Below are 26,691 nucleotides of genomic sequence, written 5' to 3'. Positions count from 1 at the left end.
TTTACAGTGTGCAGCATCAAACTGTACAAGGACATGACAATATTATGGAGGCTGTCTGGTGAGTTGTAAATAAATAAATAAATGTAAAATAAATAATAACACGTTGGAATGACATCATCAACAAATGTATAACTACATGCACAATAAATGCTTGAAAATGGCATTCATGCTAAATGAAAAGATGGTACATGTACCTGGTCCTAACTAGGAGATTTACCTGTAGACATCAATTTGCTTCGAGTCCTAACTAGGCTTTATCTGTAAGCTAAATCCCTATGGTATGAACTCTGGGTAGGTTGCCCAGGGAGGCATGTTGTGAGCCACATGGCCAATTAATGTTGTTGCTCAGAGAGCTGTGAAAAAGACCACCGTCATTTAGGTCCCCATCTTCATATAAACGTATATCCACTTCTCCAGACCCTCAGTTGCCTTATTATTGGGATTTTCACTGCTCCATAGAATAATTCAAAAGGGACAGTAATGTTTGTACCACAAGTTATAAGGACCATCTATTAGCGAACATATGGTGTCACAGACAGTGGCATGTTCAGATCAGCTTTTTAGCTTTAGATTTTATGGACACAGTCCCAGCCCTAGTTACATTTTTGAATTCTAGGTTTCTATTATAACATGAAAGAAAATAAGTAATAGCCCAGTAAACCCTAATGACTTGGTGAGAAAAAAACGCAATAAGCAAATATATTTACTCTGTCCTTCTTGTTGTTGTGAGCAGTCACACCCTCCCTACCTCACACTACCTGAGGCAAGGTGATGGATAGTGCCGGGTCGTGCGCATGCGCACGTCCTCCTCCATTCATCAGTCGGTTATTATAAGGGAAGCCCGGAGAGCGGAGCGTGGTTCAGTCTACAGTATCTGGACCGGACCGAGGTGGGCAGGAAGCACTAAGGCGGAGGCGATGGAGGACAACGAGAAAAAGAAGAAGGATACAGACTCTCCCAAGAGCGACAGAGTCACTCTGAAAAAAGAAATTGGACTTTTGAGCGCTTGCGCTATTATCATTGGTGAGTGTGTGACAGCTTTTGTCTAAAACGGGCTCTGTGTGGAGAGCAGGTCTATAGGTTGACTTCAGATCTATGGAGAAGTTAAATGGGGAAACCTGTTTGAGTGTCGGAATAACCATTTTGACGGGTTTTCGGTTGCTTTTTTTTGTCAAAGTTACAATATCATATCAAACAATAGGAGTTGATCACAGAAGGGGTCTGTCCGTTTTTGTTCGGGTTCGCGTTTACTGTAAGGACACCGAAATAAATAATTCAGAAATGGCTGAATAATCTGATTTTGGCACCAAAAAACGCACAGAAAGAGTCGATTTTACGCACGGATGGTCCACCTCTGATGTCTAGGTCCAGTTGTGCTTGGATTGCGGGGTTCTGTGTGGAAACTGTTGCATCAGGCGGGATGTTCTCAATATGGACATGCCTACGTGGCTGGATCATCTCATATTGTACTTGAAAGGCATGCAGACAAACCACAAGCCTGCGCGTGTTTCTGTGGGACAATTGAGCTTAAACACCGCAATTCTGACAACGGGGTGAGAGGTTCACTTTCCCCACAAGGCATTAGTGAGTGATGCATGGGATCATCTTATTATTACCCGCCCAAACTAGAAGTGCACTCACGCTGTGGGACACGTTGAACAATGCAGCCCTCCTGTTTGAGCATGTTTGAATATGTTTCACCATGTGCTGTTTCATGTAACAGTTGGGTGCCATACTGTAAGAATTTTGCTGCGAAACGAATATCCACTATGAATTAGGCTCAGAGTAACCTTACTTGAACTTTATGGGAGCTGCGTTGTTTATTGTATTTGATGACGTACTGGACATAATTACAGTATGCAGACACACTTAAAACCACATCAGCAGCAGTAACCTACAGGTTATACTATAGCCATGTATGTGCTATTATAATCGGACAGAAGAAGAGGGTTCCCCATGCGTCAGCTCAGCTGCCAGTTTATAAAGAGCCTCTACCTGGAATCATATCCAGCCTGCTTGTGTAATTCTGAAGGCAAAGGGAGGACATGGCTATTGGCTTAATTTTAAGACATACTGTAGGCCTATGTGATGGAGTTATTTATGTGTGAGACACTTGAATTTAGTTTAATATTTTTATACTTTTCTATTGTACATATTACACATTGTATGGATTACTTTAATGTTTTTAGGAGGGCATCTCTGCTGTTCAGGACAAAAGGCATCAGCTTTGCCCTAATTGTTTTGATGTCACGTTCAAGTTGGTTGTCAAGATAACTTTTTCAAAAGCAGTGAATATCTTTTCACGATCCGCTACCAGTCCGTAGCTGTGTGTGTTGAAAAATAATCTAGTGGTAATACACAGCCTAGGCTCTGTAAACTGGTATGTAAACAACGGGTAACAAAGGGCCAACTGTAGCTAGCAACATGCTCGTTTACAGAGCATAGGCTGTGTATAAACACTGGATTTCTTTCAGCGCACAGGTAGGGGATCATGAGGGGATATTCACCGATTTCTCAAAATATCAGTTTTCAGTCAGAGTATGATAATGATAATGATAAAAATACAAAGCACATTCTTCAGTATTTAATGGCACCTTTAATAGTAATCAAGGTCACCAACATTAACTAAGGGCATTCAGGATGAAGCAACTGAACTGTATGCCTGGGTATTGACAAGGACTTCACAATACAATACACATAACATGGGTCAAGATATGGGTCAAGATATGTCATATACATTGGGATACAATGCATATGGCGATACTGAAAAATTATAAATATAGAAATTAAATACAAGTTGCTGTGTACGATCTGGGTAGTCTTACTACATGACATTGCACTTTATTGATAATTCAGCTTACAAATTAAGTCAGGGCTGTTTCATTTTAAAACTTTCTTCAAATGTAAAACCCAGCAATTCAGTGCTACATCTAGGAGCAAAGGTTATAGTGTACCTCCAGTTGATTTTTTTCTCGAAAATATCGATTTTTTTGGAGCTGGCGATACAATACAGATATCATGAAAATTAATATTGCAATATATTGAATTAACTATTTTTCAGGCTAGCCTTACTGGACTCACTGAATGATCACAACATGACTTTACACGTGGAATAGATCAAATAGCCTTGCATATCAACATTCCTCAATAACTGCCTTTTTTGCTCTGAAATGACATTTTAAGATGATCCAGAAATACAAGCTCATGTTTAAGGATTACCAGCCCCAGTGAGCCACCTACGCATATTCTAATTTCATACTTCAGAGGAAGAGTCATGGTGCATTAGGAGTGTGCCAGTGAGAAAACATACTGTACTGCAATGACATCATCAGTCCCTAGTGTTCCTTTAGAGGACATCCCCAAATCAAAAGGTTTTACATCACAGATAGGGGCACCCCTCCAAGGGAAAGGGGGATCCGATTCCGAACAAACCAAGATGACTGGAGGTTGAGGACAGATGTTACACATTATGGCTGTTAAACTAGTTAACACATTAGTTTATATGTACAGTGCTTATTACTACTCACTGTGCCTGATTTTTTCCTTTTTGTTTTTTATGTTAAGGGTGATACATATGTAAAATGTAGTATCAAACAGACAAACATACCACAACAGTCGAAAGGCAGTTGTATCTTTATAGAAAATGACAGATCTTTCAGATGAGATATCAGTGGAGAGTGAAATATGAAAGGCAATCTCTGACATTCCAAGAGCTTTACAAGGAGGAAAAGGAAACAGCATGGCACTTTCAAAAGCGATGTTATCATTTTAACAGCTTATCTTCATAACCGAGGGCCATGCCTTTATGTGCCTTGATAGAAACTGATACCGGCGTCCCAGTTAATACTCATTCCTTTGCCGGCCCATTTCACTCACTTTTTCTTTTTTTTCCCCTTTTTGATTGGCACACTGTGGCTGCACAAATCCTTTGCTAAACTCTCAAAGTACACCCGCAGTTCTGACAATGCCTTGCAGTGTATCAGAGAGCCTCAAAGGGGTTATATACCCGGTCTAATTTAATATTGTCACTGTGAATTGAATGTTCAAACCACTCAGGTTACAGCTGAACACTCGCCAAGTCTTTTCTTTGAAGCACAGATGGAGTGAAGGCTGGGCAGCCAGTACACACATACAACGTGAGTCACGCTACTACCCACCAGATACAGCCTACTCATGTATCCACTCTGGTGAGGTGAACTGTTGGAGCTGTGTGCATGGCTGCCTAACCCCCTCTTCACTTTCCACCATCATTTGAACAAAGTGCTGATTAATTACCAGGACGTTTGGACAAACTTTCTCAGCTCCCGTGCGGGGAGATTGAGCCGGTCGGTGGGACTGCGATTTGTGCTTTCAGCTGTAATGCCAAACTTTATGACATAACAAACACAACATAGGCATTATGCAACAGCTCCACATCTCACCAGGGCCTACACAATCAAATCTGACAGTGATAAATTTCCGGTTCAGACCTCCCTTCTCCCTGTGCATCATTAGGGTGCTTTCAGAAACCATTCTAACGGGGTAAGGCTGCCATTGCGTGTCTCACTGGGTTTTAACCATGGACCAGTTTTAACAGCCAAAACGTTTACAGCGCACAGGGTGGTATATTTTTTTTGTGAGAAAGTTTTTCCCCCCAAAGTTCTCCAAAGAGGAGAAAAACAAGTATGACTTGGACAGCTGCTGTTTGGTAAATAATGCTGCAGCTGAACCAATGTTTTCATTCCACAACTACTCTACATATTAAAAGCTTTTTATGGTCAGTCATATGACTATGGTCAAAAACTCATGCATATACTGTAGTGCTGCCAGGTATTCTGTGTCGTCTTTTCATCTCACTGTAATAAAACAATAACTGGACGAGCGTTAACGAGGCAGACTTCACAAGCATACACAACATAATGATTTCTTCTTTTAGGGTTTGAATGCATCAGCTCAAAAAGATTGTGTCTTTTTTGGAAGTTTGAATGTGTGAGACAATTCACTTTTGTGGTACTCAATGCGATCATCTGAATACAGTGCCGGAGTCATTTCAGTCAACCAGAGGGAAGTGTTTTTCTTAAGTGTATCACGCAGTGAAGGGACGGGGCAGAGCTTTGACATGCTGAGATAAGGCTGGTGTATGCAGTCATGCCTGTCAAAATATATCCACATCCAACTACACTCATTAACAATGGCCTTAAGAGAGGGGAGAAGAAGATATTTTACGTATACTGTGTGTGTTGAGATTTTGGTCTTACTACTGTTCTATCCACTTGTATAATCAAGAAAGCAACTTAAAAAAGTTGCAATATAGATTAAGTGCGTTGACCTCTGACCCATGCGTTCTTCACGTGTGTGTCTAGTTTTGATTGTTATGCTACAGTTACATTTATTGTTTATTAAGGTAGATACGCAAGTGGACCAAATACTATCAAATGTACAATGTGATCAAACAGCAGCTTCACAGAAACATCCAGTATACAACAAGACAGACATGATGTCAATGATAAGGTGTTTAGGTTAGAATATATCCCTATATAAATGGTTGGGATGTTTTACCAAGCCTTTTAGGATTTCTTGGCTTGGGGATTTTTCTTTCTCTAAACCAGCTATGCTTTTACTACAGAAGAGTATTAGGTCATGGGAAAGGAATTAAATGAGGATTTTTTTCTTCATGATGCACTTCAAGGAAAAAAGTCAAGTTCAAGACTGCAGTAAAGTTTGAAAGATATTGACAGATTTGCATTTCCAGGATCAATTACCCTTAAGTAAAAACATGATCAAAACACAACCAATGCATGTTTGCTATTGTAGTCAGGCAGACAATGGGCTACACAACCTCATTTCTGCAGAAACGAGCCATCTCCTAAGCTCGACTAATAATACATTGCTCTTTATCAGCAATAAGCGTCACACAGAAGTGAAAAATATTCAATGACTTCACTCTTTTACATTGCAGTGCAGATATAAGTCAAGCTTAGAGGATGTCCCTTTTCTGTAAAGATTGGTTGTAACCCATTTCGACTTCATCTGATTTATTGATTTTTTTCACAAAGTGCATATTGAAAACAAACTTCTATCCCGTGGCCCTAATACGGAAAGGGTCCGATAAGATATAAAATTCCCATGTTGACTCTGTGTGTACTGTTATAGTAGTAGACTCTCAGATTACCTTCTAGTTAAATATTTAATCATCTCTAAGCAAGTGTAAATAAGCTGACATGTTGGTCTCCTCAGGGAACATCATTGGCTCTGGGATATTCATTTCACCTAAGGGAGTGTTGGAGCATGCAGGCTCAGTGGGGCTGTCACTCATCGTGTGGGTATGTGGAGGGGGGATCTGCGCCCTTGGGTCCCTGTGCTACGCTGAACTGGGTGTCACCATCCCCAGGTCCGGAGGAGACTATTCATACGTCACAGAGATCTTTGGAGGGCTAGCAGGGTAAGTACTCTTGTTTTTGACCAGTTGCCCCCATCTCCCTTTTCTTATAACACTGCTGTGCCCAATCTACAACAGCAGTTTTTCCACATCATAGGTTTTGAGACGTTTTAATCTTGACTGTTTTAGTTTCCAGTAGTTGCACTCACTTACAGTAGTTTGCATTCTACTGTCTGTGCATACAGAGGGTTGATTTCAAAGGACTGCCCTGTCTGGAACCAATCAGCTCTAAATGTGTCTTGTGACTTCCATGTGGTCATGTGACATGCCAGCAGATTATAGTGCAGTACTGTATGTCTAGGGAGGGTCATACACTGAGCATGCCGGCATGGGGGACTGGTTTAGTCCTGTGTGCCTTTGTTTAGCTCATTCCTTTGAATAATGTTAAGGGAGCAAAGAAACACTGGGATTACATCAAAAGACCAAAAGATAAACATGATAGTTTAAAAATTAAAAAATCATTAAAGGATCAAAATATATACTATAGGCTACCCCCATGCCAATCTCAAATATAGTTGAAATAATTGTTATTGAGAATTAAGATGCATTGAATTAAAGAAAGGCGCTTGATGAAATTTGGTAGGTGACAGTGACAGGGCTGCAGTAGGTTAAAATGATGTAGAAATATACAGTATGACTGTAAAACTGCTGAATGCTTTGGTGTATCTACACAGAAATCCACAGCAGGAAACTAAGTGCAGGGCAGCTCTTAGTACAAGAGTGAATGTGTAGTCACTCAGGAAATAAAAAATATAGCATTTCCACTGAGAAGCACAGTTCAGCTGGGAACGGTAACCCTACATTTGGGTTGCGTTTCCACTGCCAACGGTACCCATACTTGGTAGGCGGCGTTTGCGGCGTCTTGATGAAAAACATAAATGTAGGCTATACAACATAAAAAAAAAATTTGGTCAAAAAATCACATTGAGGCACACTGGTTGATATATACAGGTGCCTGCCTGCCTACTGCCTGACAGCCATTACCATGTGCAATTAATACCACAGCGCACTAGGTTAACAGGGTGGATCTGCGACCACTTCGCTTGCAGCTCTGTGTGGATTCATCTTTAAGAGACTCACAATTTTCCTTCACAGAAGTGGGATGATGATGTTCTTGTTGTGGTCGTTTTTTTGAAAATGAATAGTAAGCAAAGCAGCCAAAAGATTTTCCTTTTTAAAAAATTTTCCTCCGAAGATCTCCCTGTGCCCCCGTTCCCTCCAGGGCACATCAGGACAACTGTACGGGTGTTCCCCCGTGACTATTGTGACAGCGGGACACAGTGTAACCCGCCAATAAATTAAATGAACAGGAAAAACCGGCTCACAATTAACGTAGAGCTGCGTGCCAAAATGTTTCTCTAAACAGAAGACTCTTCATTCTTGCTGAGGTGATTACACACAGCAGCTTATCTCTCACACGGAAATGATGATTCTGTCGACCAATCAGCAGACTTCAGTGTGTAGCCCCACACTTATGGGACGGTTTGGTACTCCAACGAAAGAGTGCCAAAAAAAGGATCGGCACGGTTCGCTAATTTTGGTACCCTTACCAACTTTTGACAGTGGAAACGCAAAAAAAAAGTGTGCTGTGCCATACAGAACTGAAACTGCGCTGCTCAGTGAAAACAAGGCTTATACAGTCATATGAAAAAGTTTGGGAACCCCTCTCAGCCGGCATTATAATTGACTCTGCTTTCACAAAAAAAATATAAAAGTGGTATGTCTTTAATTTACCAGGAACAGCTAAGTACTGGGATGTTTTCCAAACAAAGATTTTTTGAAAAGCAGTATTTGGTTGTATGAAATAAAATAAAATGTGAAAAACTGGCTGTGCAAAAATATAGGAACCCTTGTGGTTTTGTTGATTTTAATGCTTGTAACAGCATGTAAAACTGATGACTTTAAACACAAAGTTGGTTGGATTATGTTGTTAAGCCTTGAACCTCATAGAAATGTCTGTTTAATCATGAGAAAATGTATTTTAGGTGCCTAAATGCAAGTTGCACTTCTCTTTGACTCTCTGCTGAAGTGAGACAGAATGGGATCATCAAAACAGCTCCCAAAAGATCTGAAAAACAAAGATTGTTCATTGTCATGGTTTAGGGGAAGGCTACAAGAAGCTTTCCCAAAGGTTTCTATTGTCAATTTCGACTGTAGGGAACGTTGTCAGGAAATGGAAGGACACAGGCATAGTGGCAGTTAAACCCAGGCATGGAAGACCAAGAAAAAAACAGGAGCGGCATAGGTGGAGGATTGTGAGAATGGTTGCACACAAACCACAGATCACCTCCAAAGTCCTGCAAGAACATCTGGCTGCAGATTGTGTATCTGTACATCGTTCAACAATTCAGCGCAATTTGCACCAAAACATCTGCTTTTTATAAAGACCAAATAACTTAATTTTTGTCTCATCAGTCCAAAGCATTTTCTTCCAATATGAATCTGGCTTGTCTAAATGAGCTTTTGCATACTCCATGCAACTGTATCTGTGGCGTGGGCGCAGAAAGGGCTTCCTTCTCATCACCCGGCCATACAGATATTTTGGTGCAAATTGCACTGAATTGTAGAACCATGTACAGATACACAATCTGCAGCCAGATGTTCTTGCAGGTCTTTGGAGGTGATCTTTGGGTTGTGTGCAACCATTCTCACAATCCGCCGCATATGCCGCTCTTGTACTTTTCTTGGTCTGCTAGACCTGGGTTTAACTGCAACTGTGCCTGTGTCCTTCCATTCCCTGACAACGTTCCTTACAGTAGAAATTGACAATTGAAACCTTTGGGAAAGCTTCTTGTAGCCTTCCCCTAAACCATGACAATGAATAATCTTTGTTTTTCAGATCTTTTGGGAGCTGATTTGATGATCACATTCTGTCTCATCTCTGCAGAGAGTCAAAGAGAAGTGGAACTTGCATTTAGGCACCTAAAATACCTTTTATCATGATTAAACAGACCTTTATATGAGGTTCAAGGCTTAACAACATAATCCAACCAATTTTGTGTTTAAAGTCCTCAGTTTTACATGCTGTTACATGCATTAACATCAGCAAGACCACAAGGGTTCCCATATTTTTGCACAGACAGTTTTTCACATTTTATTTAATTTCATAAAACTAAATACTGCTTTTCAAAAAATCTTTGTTTGGAAAACATCCCAGTACTTAGCTGTTCCTGGTAAATGAAAGACATACCACTTTTATCTTTTTTGTGTGAAAGCAGAGTCAATTATAATGCCGGCTGAGAGGGGTTCCCAAACTTTTTCATATGACTGTATATGTTTCTGTCCAAATAGCAGTCAGCACCACAGATTGTCTCCGAAACGTCTCCATTTAAAAGTCAAGTTTGAAATATGTTATGCGAAGGGCTGCCTACATCATCCCGTGTGTTTTGTCTCTAGGTTCCTGTTGTTATGGAGCGCCGTCCTCATCATGTATCCCACCACGTTGGCTGTCATCGCACTCACCTTCTCCAATTACGTCTTGCAGCCGGCCTTCACCGACTGCCTGCCTCCTTACATCGCCACCAGGCTCCTAGCCACCATCTGTATATGTGAGTCACAAACAGCCCAAAGCCCTCTGAAAGTCCTTTAAGTCGTGATATATCTGAATTGTTTTGTCAAGTCCTTATTTGGTGCTATGCTATTTAAATGTAAATGAGTGTTATGTATGCCAAACTCTCAGAGTACTTTTTCTCAGATTTTCATTAAGTATTTGTTTATATAATAATATTCAGTTGAACTGGAGTAACTTCTACTACTAATACTAAGCACATGGTTCTTCTGTTGATCCACAACAAACTAAGACTTATACCAACAACGTCCTGTGCAGTGACGTCAAGGGTAAATGTTAGGAGACACTGTATGCTTCTTTTCATTAATTATAAAGTCTGGTCTCACAGACACTCTTCAAGTCAGAATTCCAAGTAGCAAACCTTGGCAGGATTCCTTCCCCCTTCTGATATGCAGTCAGTCATATGCCTTATCCACATTTGCAGAAGCTATGCAAATTAAACATTTTAATTATTCAAAACACACTTGTATTTCATTTTCAGCCTTAAAAGTACCGAAATGTGTGAGAGGAGAAGAGGTGTGTCACTGCAATGCACTTAGTTTGTAAAACTGCATTAAAAAGATAAATTAAATTCCATATTTCACTGGGTGTAGAAAGCCACTGTTGTGTTACAGCCCTGTACAGATATTAACTGGATAATCTAGATAGATCAACATTCACTGTGAGCCACAGTCAGGACTGAAGAGTACATTTTGAGACTCCTCACTTTCAATGTTATGGATGAGTTGTGCATGTGTTTTTGATCAGCTGTTGAAGAAGTGCCCGGTAGGGGTGCTGGCATTTCTCCAGCTACCATGTCCACAAACCTAATATTGGTCCATGCTGGACTTGAACCAGCAACCCTCAAGTCTCTAATCCAAGTCCATACAGACTGAGCTACATTATCAGTGTCTCTTCTTTGCCCAGTCTTTCTGAACTGTTGAAGAATAGTAGGATACACACCTTAGGGATCCGTTTCAAAGGATCCCCTTACAATGGATACTTAGACTTTGGGGTTTACATTCCTGATGACTGCTTGCTCCAGTTTGGAACTGTGCCTCAGTCATCATGACATCTTGGTTGAGTATCACGCTGAAGACCTGCTGTTACTCTAAACATTCAGGTCATCTGACTGTTTGACCCAGAGTGACTCCAACTTAGTTTACGTCAAAGCTGACTCTCTTTCCAGTATCAACATAACAAGAACGTATTCAGGGGTTTGATATCTTATTATCAGGGCGCAATTAAATGTATTAAAGAAATATTGACTGAGCATTGGATTATGGCAGATCATAAATTAGTGCTGGATAGACAAACAAACAAACAAACAAACAAGAGGGGGCCTGACAAGTCTCTATGAATGTAAAGCAAAGGAAAAGCTCTACAAAGGGTAAAATGAACTCTACAAACCAAATCCATCCACTTTCATTTCATGGCTTGAAGCTATTATGACACTGTGATAGTGCAGTGTAGTCACGGCTGTCATTGTCATTTGATAATTCCTCCTGAAACGCTGTGTTCTATTTCCATCCAATCAGTAGTACAGCAATCTGTATTCAAAATAGCCAATGGCAAAAAGCAGACTCTACATGTATCTGGACAATTGGCCAGCCAGTTTGGTCTTGTCTGAACTGGATGGAGAGACAGGGGGCTGTGCGTGTGAGGGTGTGTGGATGTGTCAGGCTGGAGTTAGCATTTACAGAGCACACACTGGGGGACCGCCACTATTTTTGGAGACAGAATGCTACAACTGCCGCCTTAGCTCGATCAGGGGGGGGGGGGGGGGGGCACTCTGTGTGCATGTGTTTATGTGTTGTACTTCGGAGTGTGTTGAGAGCTTGTCCGTGTGCGTATGTTTGCATGTGCGTGTCAGTAACAACAGTGTCAGACTATATAATGGTGCCAGCCTTTGTGGACGCCGCTAATGAGTGGGCGTGTCCTCGCCATTGTGCATTGTTTGACAGTGGTTACCGTGATGCTCCTGTCACTGGGTGCCATAGAAACAGGAAATGGGCAGGACACCTTGCACATGAATGATGAAGGGATTCCATTGGCCAGCTGACATTCTGGTTGTCTGTTTGATGTTCCTATTGGCTGCTTTGTACCGCCCCTCTCCTCCTCTCTGGTCCACAGCATCTCACATCAGACCTACAAACACAGAGAGACTATTAGTCTTCTATCTGTGGTCAGAAGTTATACCATACATACAGTCTTCTGAAACTTTGTCAGCTACTTCTAAGCAAGGAATGTGTGAGGTCATGGTTTCAAGTGGCTTTCGTTGCTTATCAGGCCGCCCTTATAAATAAGAACGTGTTCTTAATGACTTGCCTTTAAACAAAGGTGAAATATATCAAATAAACCCTGACAACCAGGGATGTCACAATACCAGAAATGTAATAGTCAATACCAATTTTGATATGTATTTTGGTGTTGATTATTATCCGTAGCATTGGTTCTCACACGTCACCAAAAGCGTGCACGTGGAAATGAGACATGTCACTGGTGATAAGCTTAATCTTCCAAAGTCCATATGCCACCATGGCAAATGTGGGAATGATTGTTGTAAACGTCACCCACTGAGAAAGGAGGATGGACTGCTGTTGTCATTCAAAGGTCAAGGCTTTTTTTCGCCTTTGGGTAAATTCTGTTTACAATGAGTCACACTGCCATAGCGTTGATCACATTTGCACTCTCTAGATAACCATAAACCGTTCACCGTAAATTGAAGTCGCATATAATCTGTTTAAAGGCATTCGGCCAAAATGGAGATCAGTGTGAACGTAATTCACTTCAGGGAAATAAACATGTGAAGTATCTTGGCTGACAGAAATAAATAGTTTTCCAGCACTTTTGGTGACAGTGACATTGACTGGATTAAATGTTGTTCTGCGCTGCTGCGTCGTATTGAGGCCCTGTTATGTCAACTGAACTTTTCTTGGTGAAGGGTTTATGAGCGTGAGTCAGTCTAGATATATGGAGGGGATCACGCACTGCAGTGTTATGCACGAGAGAGTGCAGGTGAGTGTGTGTGTGTGTGACCAGTTGTCAGCTGGCTGTGGTGGTCTTCTAAGAATAGGATGGAAATAGAACAGTCACGCGCCTACTAGTGCACCCATCTGAGGACATTTACTATGTTATACCATTTGATTCTGTGAAATATTAATCCCTTTTACTAGAAATCATGATTTTTGAAAAAATCCAATAGAATAATAATGTATTTATTTAAAATGTAAAAGGTAGGGGCGCCCTTAGCTCAGTTGGTAGGGCGTCCCCCCCGGGCCGGGCACGGCAGCAGACCCGGGTTTGATTCCCGCCCGCGGTTGTTCTCTGCATGTCACTCCCCTCTCTGCCCCATTTCACCTCTGTCTCTCTGCACTATCAATAAAGCATAAAAAATGCCCCAAAAAAAGATCTTAAAAAAAACAACAAAAAAAATGTAAAAGGTTGTAACAGTCAACATTCATTTCACATTGGACCCAACCATCTCTCCAATGCAATGATGTTTATTTTTAGAGCAGGAGGGACCCACATCTTGATCCTCCCGTCGTTTTACTGAGGAGAACCCGTAATAACAGCCTCTGTTGTTAATTCCAGTGCAGCAGGGAGCCAAGTTCAGTCACCACTTGTGTGTGCTGCATCAATGTGGTGGTGCAGCAGCGGTAGGCAGAGAAAATGTAGCAGAATGTTTCAGCTAATCTGAGGCCAGATGTGTCAACAATGTTAATATAAAAAAGAAACATGCTTAAGCGATTTCCCATTAACAATTATAAATGAAGAATGTGGTCAACGTTCTTTTTATTTACATTTGAGCCATTGTTTTGCTGTGAATTAGTTTTTCATTTTTATCCTGAATTGTGAAACACTTTGTAAAGTCTATTTCAATATGAGCATGCTAAATACTGTATATCATTAACCAATCATCATTTTGACATTGAACATTGATGTTTGAGATATTGCTCAATGATTTACATTTACATAATGCGTGTGATGGATTATTGGTAAGGGTGCTATGAATAACCAGAACCATGTGTAATAGTCTTGTGAAATGACAGCTGATCTGGTGCTATCGTGTAGGAGAACCTCACTGATGGGACACAGGTCTAATGAGTGAAAATCCGGCTCGTAAGATCAAGATTTCTCAATCAGAAACGTATATAAATGCAGCTTTATAAATAACACAAAAAGAATGTGACTTTGTGCATATACAGAGCTTTCTGCATCATGTTACCTCGGCGCGCCTACTGCTTTTGATGGATGACTTTAAAGTATTCCACTACAAGCCTCAGAAATCAAGGAGTTTTTCAAATATCAATGGGAACTGCCATTTTCATTTCATTTAATGGAACAACTTCTTAACATATGAAAATAGAATTGCTTTAAATGACTCAAATGTTAATTTTGTAGATTTCCTTTTGGACCAGATGTGTCATAAAAGTGAGCTGCTGCCAGCAGCTCAATCTCATTGACAGTCACACTGTGCAACGTCTCAGTCCTTTGTTCCTGCAGTTGTTGTTCGCCTTTTTATTGGTTTCTGGGAAAGCGAGCCCGCAGTCAGGACGATGATCCAACCATATGCTCAGAGTAAACAGCAATGGATGAAGCAGTGCTGCACACACAGTACGCCGGCTAAGAATAAATGCAGACGTCATGCACAAATTAGGCCAATCCCAGACAGATTCCATGACCATGTTGGACTGTTGATATTGAACGCTGCACAAAACTGCTATTGAGTTTAATTGAGGGATCATGGTCAGTCATCAGACTAACAGCTACACTACAGCTGCTCTGCAGAGGCGTTCATAGAAAGAAAATAGTTGGATCATGAAAAAAGAACGCAAACACCACCTGTCAACTTGTACTCTGATCTTGATAGGATCATCACCATAATGCTTATAATATGAAAGAATTTCCCCTGTGACGTTGCATCATGTCTATTAAGAGTTAATACAATAAGCACAAGAACAAGAAAGCTGCCGGACATGAAGATGTCACTTAAAGTTACTTAGGTTGAGATGTTTGAACACACGCCCTGTGAGTTACAGAATAGAAAGCCTGTCATATAGGAATGCTAGACTTAATATTCAGCTTTTCCAGCAAGCGTAGTTCATGTCAGAGAGGACTCAACAACACAAACAAACAGCCCTCAGGGCTGTTAGCTAAGCCCTTTCCTCTACACCAATGACTGCACCAACACCTACCTCAAATACTCCAACGACACTGCCATACTCGCCCTCCTATCAGACAATAACTCTGTATCAGACTACCACAGCACTGTCACACATTTCTCCCAAAGGTGCAACCATAACTTCCTTCATCTCATTGTAGAAAAAACAAGAGAAATAACAATAGGTGCCCCATCACCCCAGCCCCCCACTCTCATCAACAACGACACAGTTGAAACAGTTGACAGCTTTAAATACCTCACACTCACACTAGACAATAAACTCACTTTTGACCAGCACACAACAAACATTCAAAAAAGGAGCCATCAAAGACTGTATGCCATCCGTACACATAAAGGACTCTATGTTGCCCCCCCATCTCCTCCTGTTGTTGTATCAAAGTATTGTCCAGTCCATCCTGCTCTACTGTTCCACCTGTTTCTTTAACATGCTCACTGTCTAAAACCGGGTCAAACTCACACGTGTCACAAACATAGCTGCCAAATGAATCGTTCTCCCCACACCCACACTGTCAGAGCTCAATCTCAAGGCCATCTCACGCATCGCATCGACAATAGCACAGGACAACACACACCCACTCAACTGCCACTTCACCATTATGCCCTCTGGACGCAGGTACAGGTCCCTGTTGTGCAGGAGGGCTCGCTATGGCAAAAGCCTGGTGCCTGCAGCCATAGCAGCACTAAACAAAAGGCCAAGATAAAATCACTCCAGTCCCACTCTGTCTATATATCTGTCTGCTTGTTTATCTTGTTGTGTTTGTTGTCCATCTGTTATTGTCCATCAGCGTGCGGCCCATAACTGCACTGTGACGTGAACAAAAAAAATTCCCTTGGGGACAATAAAGTCTAAAGTCGAAGTCAAAATCCCAAATACAAAACCAATGTAATGCCACCATTTAACATGCATAATGATGCGATGCCCAATCCACCGGTTACAGGCTGGTGTTGGTGCCCTCGTTGGCTTCGTCTTAAAGACGTTTTTGAAAAAAGGAGTTTAAGTGTGAATGGGAGTTAAATTTAGCAAAATTAACGGTGATGGCTGGCTGCAGGCATCTTTTTATCTACCCCCTTCAATACATCACTGACTGCACTATGTTAACTGTCAGTATCTCTTCATTTATTTCACTCAGACTAAATCCTGCAGATTTACTGTAGTCTGAAGGGATTCTGGTGTCAGGTTATTGCCGGCTCAGTAACTCCAGTGACCAGAATCAGGACCAGGAGGAGGCCTTTCTAAAGCTTAAAGCCCCCCGATAAATCTGCACGCAGTTGGGTTCAGAATCCATTAAGAGTAAAAGCAGTAATTAGTTTAGTATTCTAGTGTTGAGGCAGCGTTCAATAGCAACTGTGACGGCAGGACACAGATTTACCTGCACTGTCACATTCAAAGCCCGCTGGCACCTCCTTCCTGTCAGGGTTAACACAGAGGGCTCGCAGGAACACAGCAACGGAAATGCAACTCCACTAGGGCAAGAGACTATAAAACACAGCGGTGATGGAGGGGAGAGAAAGCTCTACCCAGTGCCTCCAAAACCTCCTGCCAAAAACTCACGTGTTTGTGTGTGTGGTGTGTGTGGTGTGTGTGTGTGTGTGTGTGTGTGTGTGTGTGTGTGTGTGTGTGTGTGTGTGCCCGCACCAGCGGAAGCAGTTAGTTCAGATTCCTGGGGAGGGAGGGGATCGTTGCCCCGTTGATGGATGACCAGTTGATTACATCCCTGCTCGTATATACTCGTACTTAAACATAGCATAAATCCTAAGAGGCTACTGCTACATCCCTGGAATGTATAGGAGATGAGGGACTAACAATTGAATAACCCTGGGAAAAAAACTAGTGACCGGCGGAAGCGGTGAAGGATGAATCAAGTATTTATTAACAAATTAAAACCAACTGAAAATGATCTCAACTACACTGAGGATGACTTAACAGCAAAGGTTCACTAAAGAGTTCAATTAGGTAACCAACACACTATACAACTTAAGCCATGCCCACACATACACAGATAGCCTATTTAAAAAAAAATGCATTCCCCCCCCTCCCTTAGAAGACAAATTCATGTACACAATGGTGTTTTAGAATATCTCTCTGTACACATGGCAATGCAAAAAAACGATTGAAAACGCTGACGTAATCACGACAGGCCAGTAGGTAACTATAATGTGTCACGTCAAGAACATTGTGAGCATGTGCATTGAGCGTCTTCTTGAGTGGGTGTGGCACATGCTCAGTAGATGGAAACAATTGCCAGAGTTTCACTGTTCCCACTTACATAGATATAGAGTTTTCCAAAATCTCTACTTCGCTGGAGTTTTCAAAAATATTTTAGGGTGATGTTTGTTTGTGGATAAAAGGCCAAACTGCACAGTAAAGATACACCCTGCGTTCCAGCACCCATAATATATACTATGTAGTATGTGATTTAGGATGTCCCGATTCTTGTGGCCAGATTTAGGATGGTTAGGAATACTTGGATGTCTACTACATCCGGCCGAGATATTTAGTGTTGAATGCTATTTGGGCGATTCTGACCCATAATCCAGTGCGCAACTGAAGTGACATCACATCGACGGAGCCTCCATATGAAAACAAACGGGGATGCGAAAGATATAAACGCAAGAGGCAAGATCAAGGGGCAATGTTATGATGAAATAAATAAGTAAAAGTATGTCCTAATTGTATGCCTACTGCATCCTAACTAGATTATTTTTATCGTCAGATGTAGTAGAATAGAAAAAAGAAAGAGTAACGATTACAAAAAATCCCAGAGTGCGTGTGTTGGTTCAAACAACATAGCTCTTGAGCAATGCACGCGACTCCCACTCTGCCGCTGTGCCCACTGGCACCAACTGAAGCTCTGCCTGTCAGTTTTATGCCCTGATGACAGAGTGGCTTCAGCTGGTGCAGTAAAGTCACTGACAAGGGCGCACACCTGGAGAGGATCAGACAGACTGAAACACTGAACACTATGGAACGGAACAGCTTCACACGCCTGGACCCATCGTAAATTTAGATCAATCACTATATTTGAGGTGGTTGAGGTTTTATAAAAGAGACAGGCTCTAAAACAGAGTGTTTCAGGCAGAGAGATTCTGCAATGGCACTGTGAGAAATAAAGTTATTTTTGGACACTACACCTTGAAAACAGTTTGTAGTCGAAACCGAAATTACAATTTTGAACCCGAAAATAAGAATAATATGTGACCTTTAAGAACAATGGTAACTAAAGAGTCATGTATAAGTACTTAACTCTAATGTATTTCATTGTTATGTGAGCTACACCTTTTATGTTAATGACAGTGGGCTGCCTCAAGCTATGTTGGAAGTGCTTATTTCAAACATGGAACAACCAGGAATTGGAATTAGCATTACATTCATGTAAGGAGGTGCATGTCTGAAAGTCCACAGCACCCATACAAACCTCAGGTATCATACAACAAACTGCGTGTATAATACAACATATTTAAAGTGCAGGCTGCAAGCAGGTTCAGGCAGCCCAACCCTTAGTCAGCTGCTATACTATAAACACTGTATTTTAACTACGGTGGTGTATTTAAGCCATCAGTGAGCTGGCTGACAGAATTGCAGTAGGCCTAATGACAACTTGTGGTATAACGTTTACAGGACTGAAAAAGTATACTGCACAAAAGTCTTCCCTTCTCTGTTCTGGTAGCTAGCCACACACACACACACACACACACACACACACACACACACACACACACACACACACACACACACACACACACACACACACACACACACACACACACACACACACACACACACACACACACACACACACACACACACACACACACACACACACAACTTTGTTTTTCCTCTCGCTCGTACGCGTGCACTTGAGTTAGAGGGCAACTGTAGAGCCAAGCACTTGCACTTATTCGGATTGGCTCACTTGGAATCTGGCCAGCCCTTTTTATGGTGGCACTAGCAGACAGGCAAGACTGAGGGTCAGTGTGAAGGTCAGTGGCATGCAACACTCATTGCCAGTCGGAAACAGGAAGGAGGAAGTGTTCAGTTCCATTGACTTGTGTCTGTTTGGTCAGGAAAGATGTCCTTTCTTTTACTTCTGTGTGCTGACAAGAGGAATGTGGGGTCTGTGAGACTATGTACACAGCGTAACCTTAAGCATAGATGTAAAAGAGGCAGAACAATGCATGTAATCCATGTGAACCAACAACAGCTTGTTTCATTGTGTAGTTACTGTGGATTGTGATACATGTGTATGGAGATTGTATAGGCTAGCGATTACTTTGTCAGTGCTTAACAATAGAGCATTGATTCTAAAATATATATATATATTTATTCAAAGGGTAACCATCACCTTATTTATAAAAGCTACACCTAAGGTAGATAATTTAAATGTTCATTTTGAATCACGTATTATGCATCTTTCCACTCATCGGACTTTTTCTCACTCAGGTGGCATTCTGGGGCCTTGTCTGCTATTAATACATTGTATTGCTCCGATAGAAGTGCGATTTATTTTGTTATAGTCTTAAAAATTGTATGCATGTACCTCAATGTAATAAATACACATCACTTAATTATAAGAACAGACATTGAGCTGTCTATGCTTTTCCCTCAAGGTTAACATCAAAGTCTTTTCATCTCCTCTGATATTAAGTGGAGATTCTTATTCATTGAGTGTTTTTGTATTTTCTGCAGTGTTCCTGACCTGGGTGAACTGCTCCAGTGTGCGCTGGGCCACCAGGATTCAAGACGTCTTCACCGTAGCCAAACTCCTCGCACTGGTGCTCATCATAGTGGTAGGAATCGTCCAAATCTGTAGAGGTAAACACACGCACGTTAAACATTCATGTGAGACAGTCATTTCTGTTTGGTCCCTTTGTGGTTTGGTATGGAACTAATTATGCACTGTATATCCAGAGGTCTTCAATGAAATAGCAATGGAAGCCGTTTAAAGATGGATAGACGGACAGAACAGGATCATTACAGCAGCAAAAGACATAACAAAATAATCAATTCATACAAGTTAAATCATTCTACAAATAAACTCAGGGCTTTTTATAAAAGTTATAGCCAGTGAAATGTTAATAATATGTAAATTGAATTTGGGATTTGTAGGTTAAGAATATGTCACACAAGCAGAACACAAATGAAGGTATCATCTGTACATTTGGTTTGTAGGATAGATGTTATTTCTATAGTGCTGCTAAACCTATAAGCACTTATTTGTGGGACCATGACTTTGGTTTGCATTTGTTTTCAGTGAGGTCATGTGGGATATAAGCTGCAGCCAGTCTGTACATTCTGCCTCAGCATGTACAGTATGTATCCACACCGCTGACCCCTGGTGATCAGAACTAGACACACCATTAAAAGTTGTTCAGGTAGAAACAATGGCAACAAAAGTATATTCCAGTAGAACTTTAACCTTCTACTGTACAGCTGTAGGTATTCATATAGAGACAATGGGTGAAGAAAATGTGATGAATAACTTTCAACATTTGCTTAAAATTCACTGTACACTACTGCCAATTAAGTTGTGCTATGGTGAAAACCACAAGGACCACATGTAGTGTATTATGTCCCTACACTTTACATTTTAAAGAGACAGGGAGGCCATTAAACTTTGGATTTTAAAGTTGTCATCCACATCCCCTCGCCTCCTCCAGGTCACTATGACTCGCTGCGGCCCAGTGTGGCCTTTGAGTTCCGTGGGGATCCGTCTGTAGGACAGATAGCGCTAGCCTTCCTTCAGGCCTCCTTCGCCTACAGCGGCTGGAACTTCCTCAACTATGTCACAGAGGAGATCGTAGAGCCACGCAAGTATGTCAACACACTGCATGATGGTATTAAAGGGCCAGACGCTTCAGGTGAATAGGGTAAAACATTTTAACAGATAAATATCATCATCAAACTCTGCCACTGGACTACTTAAAACTATTATTTTTGGTATGACAATTGTTTCAGAAAGGTTACATATGGCAATATATAATTGGTTATGTGTAAATTTGCATCTTTTTAACAATCAAAGATTTAGATGTTGGCTAAAGCCAGAGCTAAAATCTTTATTTCATTTTCACAACATATAAGTGTCTACTTTTTTTTACAAAACATTGATTGAGCCTTTTTTCAAGTAGGAAATCAGAAAATCAACAGCATACGTACACATCCTTCTGTAATAACCTTCAGAATAGTGCTAAGAATTATTATGGAAATGTTAGTGTTGTAAGTGGTTGAGATTTTTGGTTGAGAGAATTAAAAAAATAACCCATTTTGAGATAATGGCCGTTAAAGATGGTTGTATAGGAGAAATATATGTACCCAAACAGACTGGGTTTGGTTCAATTAACAACTTGATATACATTTTGTACCTTTTATTTATACTAATATGAGGACAAGCACATGTTGTGGACCCAAAATAGCCAAAAATCGGAAAAATGTACCCTAACAGGTTTTTGACTAAAATACAACACACACTGCTTCGGTCTAAATGTTAACACTTGCACCTATACTGTAGAACATAGCGTACGGCATAGGTCGTTATTACATGCACTACTTGGTTTGAATTCCTACTCCATATTTTTAATTATATTTCATAAGTCGATGTTGATGCTTGGTGTTGTAAAACCTGGAGAAATTCAACTCACTCTTTGCAATGCACACTTTATAAAACTTGAATTATCACTGTTACTTCTATCAGGAACCTGCCCCGGGCCATCTACATCTCCATCCCACTGGTGACCCTGGTCTACACCATGACCAACATCGCTTACTTCTCCTCCATGACCCCTGAAGAGCTGCTGGCCTCCAACGCTGTGGCAGTGGTGAGCGCCTTGTCCAGCTCTGTGAATGGACGTTTTAAATAGGAAGCTTCTATGCTGTTTAAACAAGAGTCTGCATTGTCTGGAAATGTAAAACGTCTGGGACTGTTAAGTCAGCTGAAGCTAAGGACACCAGCATGAGACAGACCTCAGCCAACCAATCAATCAGTCAACATGATTAAAGTGCTTTTTCATGATCTGCCGGGAGAAAACTGGGGACAGCCATGAGTTCAGTTTGTGACTTCATTAAAAGACTTGAATTAGAGGCAGTGTCCTCGGATATTAAGAGGATAAGGCCTCTTTTATGAGAATGTTTAGATCAAAAACCACCTAAAGAGACTTAAAAAAACAGCATTCTATCTCATATACACAAAACTTGCATGTTTAGTAGCCACAGTGTTGATGTTCTAAATGCACATAGGATATTTCAGTGAAATTAATCAACAATTAAAAATCAATAATCTGATCCATCACGATTTTTTCCAGACATTCGGGGAAAAGCTGCTGGGGATTTTTTCTTGGATGATGCCCATTTCCGTAGCATTGTCCACCTTTGGAGGAATCAATGGATATCTATTCACCTCCTCCAGGTAAAACACACACACACACATACACAAAACCTGACACGGGGGCGCCCTTAGCTCAGTTGGTAGGGCGCCCCCCCCCATGGGCCTCGGCCAGCAGCGGACCCGGGTTCGATTCCAGCCCGCGGTCGTTCTCTGCATGTCACTCCCCTCTCTGCCCCATTTCAACTCTGTTTCTACACTATCAATAAAGCATAAAAATGCCAACAAAAAAAACCTTAAAAAAAAAAAAAAAAAAAACCTGACACCTTTATTTATGTGCTTTTCTAACCTACAACTATGTCCCTCAAAGTGTTATCCTAACATCTATAGTAAACCTGATCATACATTAATACAGGCATGTGTCCGTGTATTAGACTGTGTTTCTCTGGAGCCAGAGAGGGTCACCTGCCTCACCTGCTGGCCATGATCCACCTCAAGAACTGCACTCCAATCCCCGCCCTGCTGGTCTGCGTGAGTACTGCACATACATTTATCCTCCTGTTTTTTCTTTTTACTTCAGTGGGCCACACAAGTAAAGTGTTTGGCACAAACAGAAATTATTTCTGCATATTTATATGGCACTATTTTAAATTAAATGTATTTGACATTCAAACTTGCGTTCCCCTCCCACAGTGCATTGCCACCATATTCATCCTGTGCATTGGAGAGATGCACAACCTGATCAACTATGTGTCCTTTATCAACTATCTGTCCTATGGTGTGACCATCGCCAGCCTCCTCTACCTGCGATATAAGAGACCCAACCTGGCCAGACCCATCAAGGTACAGACACCTGAGAACCCAGGATTTAACCTAGGGTGTTCAGTTACTTCCCGTCAGAAAATATATAACCAAATGTTTTTTCTCCATGTAACCATAGCACTCTGAAGTTGACTTTAAAATAATTGGACTGTTGGGAGACTCTTTGCAAATACCTCACCTCATAAACTGTAATTGTGAAATGTGAACACAGTGCAGAACACAGGAATAATGCATGGAAATGTGAAAACAAAAGTAAGAAATATATTCCCTTTATCTTTCAAACATGCTTAGGGCTTATTCAGATAGGCTTACACACAGGAAAACATGACATGGACCAATAATTAAATTATTAATAAATAATAATCACTGAATTGGCAACAACATAAATATAATTTTCATCTTACCTTCACACGGCTTGTTCTTCATGCTTACATTTATTTTTAATCATTTTCTCAGAATTTAATAAAACAAACGTAACTACAGGAGAGGGTGAAGTTAGCATCATTTGGTTTCTCGTTTTGTTGTTAAGACAGCTGGAAGATGTCACTGGCAGGTGTAGCAGCTGTATCAAATAACTTGTTAATTAACTGGCTGCAGGCTCACTAGCCAGCAGAGCCTGGCTCAGGATGTAGCAGTTGTAACTTATACGTTTCTTACTATTTTCACCAAAAGCTCTCTGGTGGCCTTAAACACTTTTTGTTTGTGGAAGAAAGGTTAAACCGCATTGAAAAAAAACTTACAATGATTTGAAATATCCCCTCAAAAAACTTTTATTTTAGCACACACAGAAAGAAAGCTTCATAAAGCTTCCTCCATCCATAACTGGTAATCATACACACTGATATTTTAAGCTTATGACCTCAGCTGAGTAGCAGCTTCTCCCGTCAGTCTAAGAACACTATGCTAGCAGCCAAAGTAAAGGGAGGCTGAAAGCTGATAACAGGATTATTTATGGGTCCTATGTGTTTGCTGCTGGTTGTTAAGACAATGGAAGTCGTCAAGGACATGGATAATATGTTGGCGCCCCCTGCTGTCACACATGTGACTTACATTTTGGCTCACAATTCTATTTCTTTTTTTCCTTTTTATAATAAAAATTATAATAATGATCCTAGCCCTATAGGTGGATACTGTATGCAAAGACAGTGTAGGTTTACAAATGTGTATTAGCCTTGTTTCAGACACTCTAAAAGTCTAGTATCAATGAGTTCGCGGTACCAATCGCTTTCCTGTAAACACAAAAACAAACAGAAAAAAACTTGAGGATTGTGTGAAAATATGTCTGTTTGTGTCGCGTGCAGGTAAACATGTTGGTGCCCATCGCCTACTTGGTATTTTGGGCCGTGCTGCTCTGCTTCAGCCTGTACTCTGAACCAGTGGTGTGTGGCCTGGGGATGGTCATCATGCTGACCGGGGTCCCTGTTTACTTTGTGGGTGTCCATTGGCAGAACAAACCCAAATGGGTGTACAGGATAGTTGGTGAGTTGGTCTTTGCCAGGGTAGCCTCCAACACTACATATTCAAATGACAAAAAACATATTGGGATATCCATGTCAGCTTTTAGTCATTGTAATTTAAACTCTTGTTGTCTTCTGTGTTGCAGAGAGAGTCACATACGTGGGCCAGAAGTATTGTTACGTGGTGTTTCCTCAGGAAGACACTGAAGAGACTCAACCCCTCACTGCCTCCAAAGCCAATGACTGAGCATGTGCGGTGGACCCAGGGAATTCCCCCCTTTTTACGTCAACACGTGTACTTCCAGTTTTTTCCGTTAGTTTTTTTTCACGTGGATTTGGTCAGTTTGTGAATGGTGAAGAGATGGTTTGGTCCATGATCTCATACATGGTGCAGCCCCTAAAAAAAACCATGGGTCTGCCATCAATAAAAGAAGCTGGTGGTTATAATAAGGGCATTAGCATGTTGAGCCCTAAAGCTGTGGAATGTGTTACAATTTGTGGTTTGCTTGTACTGTCCCTCCCGTCTCCCACCACTATGCCAATATCTCTCTTTTTCCCCTATTGAACTAAAACCCTTGAGCTAATGTGCCTTATGAAATGTATACGTGTCGGTATAGTGTACTGGTTTGTGCGGGTATTTTGACGGTGGAATAACTTTTATGAGGTAAATATGCAAGCAAATATCCGCCTTTGGCAATACTTTGTCAATTACCGCTGCTACCTTCAGCTCCATTTTAATAATGACTCACATGATGTGTTTACCGTGTGTCAACTGTGGATGAGTATTTTCCTGCCTAGCTACACTATCTAGCCATTATCTTTTTCTATTATTATATCGCTAGTCTCTCCTGAAAGATAGCCTACTTTATGTGCCTTCCTATTATTATTAAAACTTTCCCAGCAATATTCACTGCACAGGAGAAAGGAAGTTTGTGTATGTCAGCTAGACGAATGGCTGACTCTAAATGAATAAGCTACACCATTACCACACAGGCTGTTCTTCAGGTTTTTTTTAATGGTGAGTTGAAGCCCCCTCCAGCCTCTGTTGACCTTTTAACTTTTGAAATGTTCTCATCTCTGGGCTTGCATGGCACTGTGAACTCTTAACAAAGTGCATGACCTGCCAGTTACATGTCGCGCCTGACGTTATGACACGGTACTTTATATGTTAATGTGTTGTTCAATGATGACATTAGAAGAAAACTTTATAGACGGATAGCTGGGCGGCTTGCAATGGAGGTTTACTTGTGCATGGATCTTCTCCAACTCACCCCCAAATCGCATCATCACTGCAATTAGCCCTGGCCCTGTGACTTGTTATAGATGGCCTGATTTACCGTGATACCCTTGAAATAGTATAGTCAAATTGATTATAATGACTTGAATTGACTTCACTCAATATATTGACTTATTTCAATTGGGCCACAATATGTTGCCTACAAAGTGAAGACAGTCTAAGTGATATCCTTACTGAAGTTGTGGTCCAGGAGACATTGGTGTTGTATGTGTATTTTGGTCATCTCTCACAGCACTTTACTTATCAGCTGTTTATGTGGTGCATTACAACAGAGCATGTGAAGGTGTGGGCCAATGGCCTTTTTTTAAAACATTACATAAAGCAGCATGTTGGAACTTAGATTCAGTACGTTTCCCTGTCTAGAAGAAATCCACAAATAGAAGAACCCACGCTAGAGAGCCACATGCATGTCTGTCTGCCATGTCCAGGTGCTGCTAGCGACAGTTGAGATCTGTAAATACTGTGTAAAGAAAAAGAACAACTGTTTTACGAATGCGCCAGAGAGACTCCTACAAAGACCACATTCCTCAGACATGTTGTGTGATACATTTACATACTGTACAATTGATGGGTGTACCTCCGTGTTTTGTAAAAGAGTGTCTTTGTTGTAAAGAATAACAATGTAATTGCATATTAAATATAGCAACTT

The 26,691-nt window shown here is 41.1% G+C and overlaps 1 protein-coding gene across 1 annotated transcript; it reads left to right on the top strand.

Moving 5' to 3' along the window:
* The first annotated feature begins 902 nt into the window (after window positions 1-902).
* slc7a10a (solute carrier family 7 member 10a) lies at window positions 903-26,691 on the top strand. The gene is made up of 11 exons (XM_080026181.1): window positions 903-1,023; window positions 6,217-6,421; window positions 9,815-9,966; window positions 19,838-19,963; window positions 20,809-20,962; window positions 21,840-21,963; window positions 22,447-22,550; window positions 22,901-22,997; window positions 23,160-23,309; window positions 24,590-24,767; window positions 24,892-26,691. The coding sequence occupies exons 1-11, from the start codon at window positions 918-920 to the stop codon at window positions 24,990-24,992; spliced, it is 1,497 nt and encodes a 498-aa protein (XP_079882307.1). The 5' UTR covers window positions 903-917; the 3' UTR covers window positions 24,993-26,691.

The sequence above is a fragment of the Ammodytes marinus genome, assembly GCF_949987685.1.
Source record: "Ammodytes marinus genome assembly, chromosome: 1".
Classification (NCBI taxonomy): Eukaryota; Metazoa; Chordata; class Actinopteri; order Uranoscopiformes; family Ammodytidae; genus Ammodytes; species Ammodytes marinus.
This window is presented reverse-complemented; position numbering and strand designations above follow the sequence as displayed.

Bases quoted from the DNA above. Each gene is read 5' to 3' on its own strand.
- slc7a10a (XM_080026181.1), top strand. From the start codon at position 918: ATGGAGGACAACGAGAAAAAGAAGAAGGATACAGACTCTCCCAAGAGC. The intron at 20,963-21,839 runs GTATGTCAACAC...TACTTCTATCAG, and splicing joins GAGATCGTAGAGCCACGCAA to GAACCTGCCCCGGGCCATCT. The intron at 22,551-22,900 runs GTAAAACACACA...TCCGTGTATTAG, and splicing joins TATCTATTCACCTCCTCCAG to ACTGTGTTTCTCTGGAGCCA.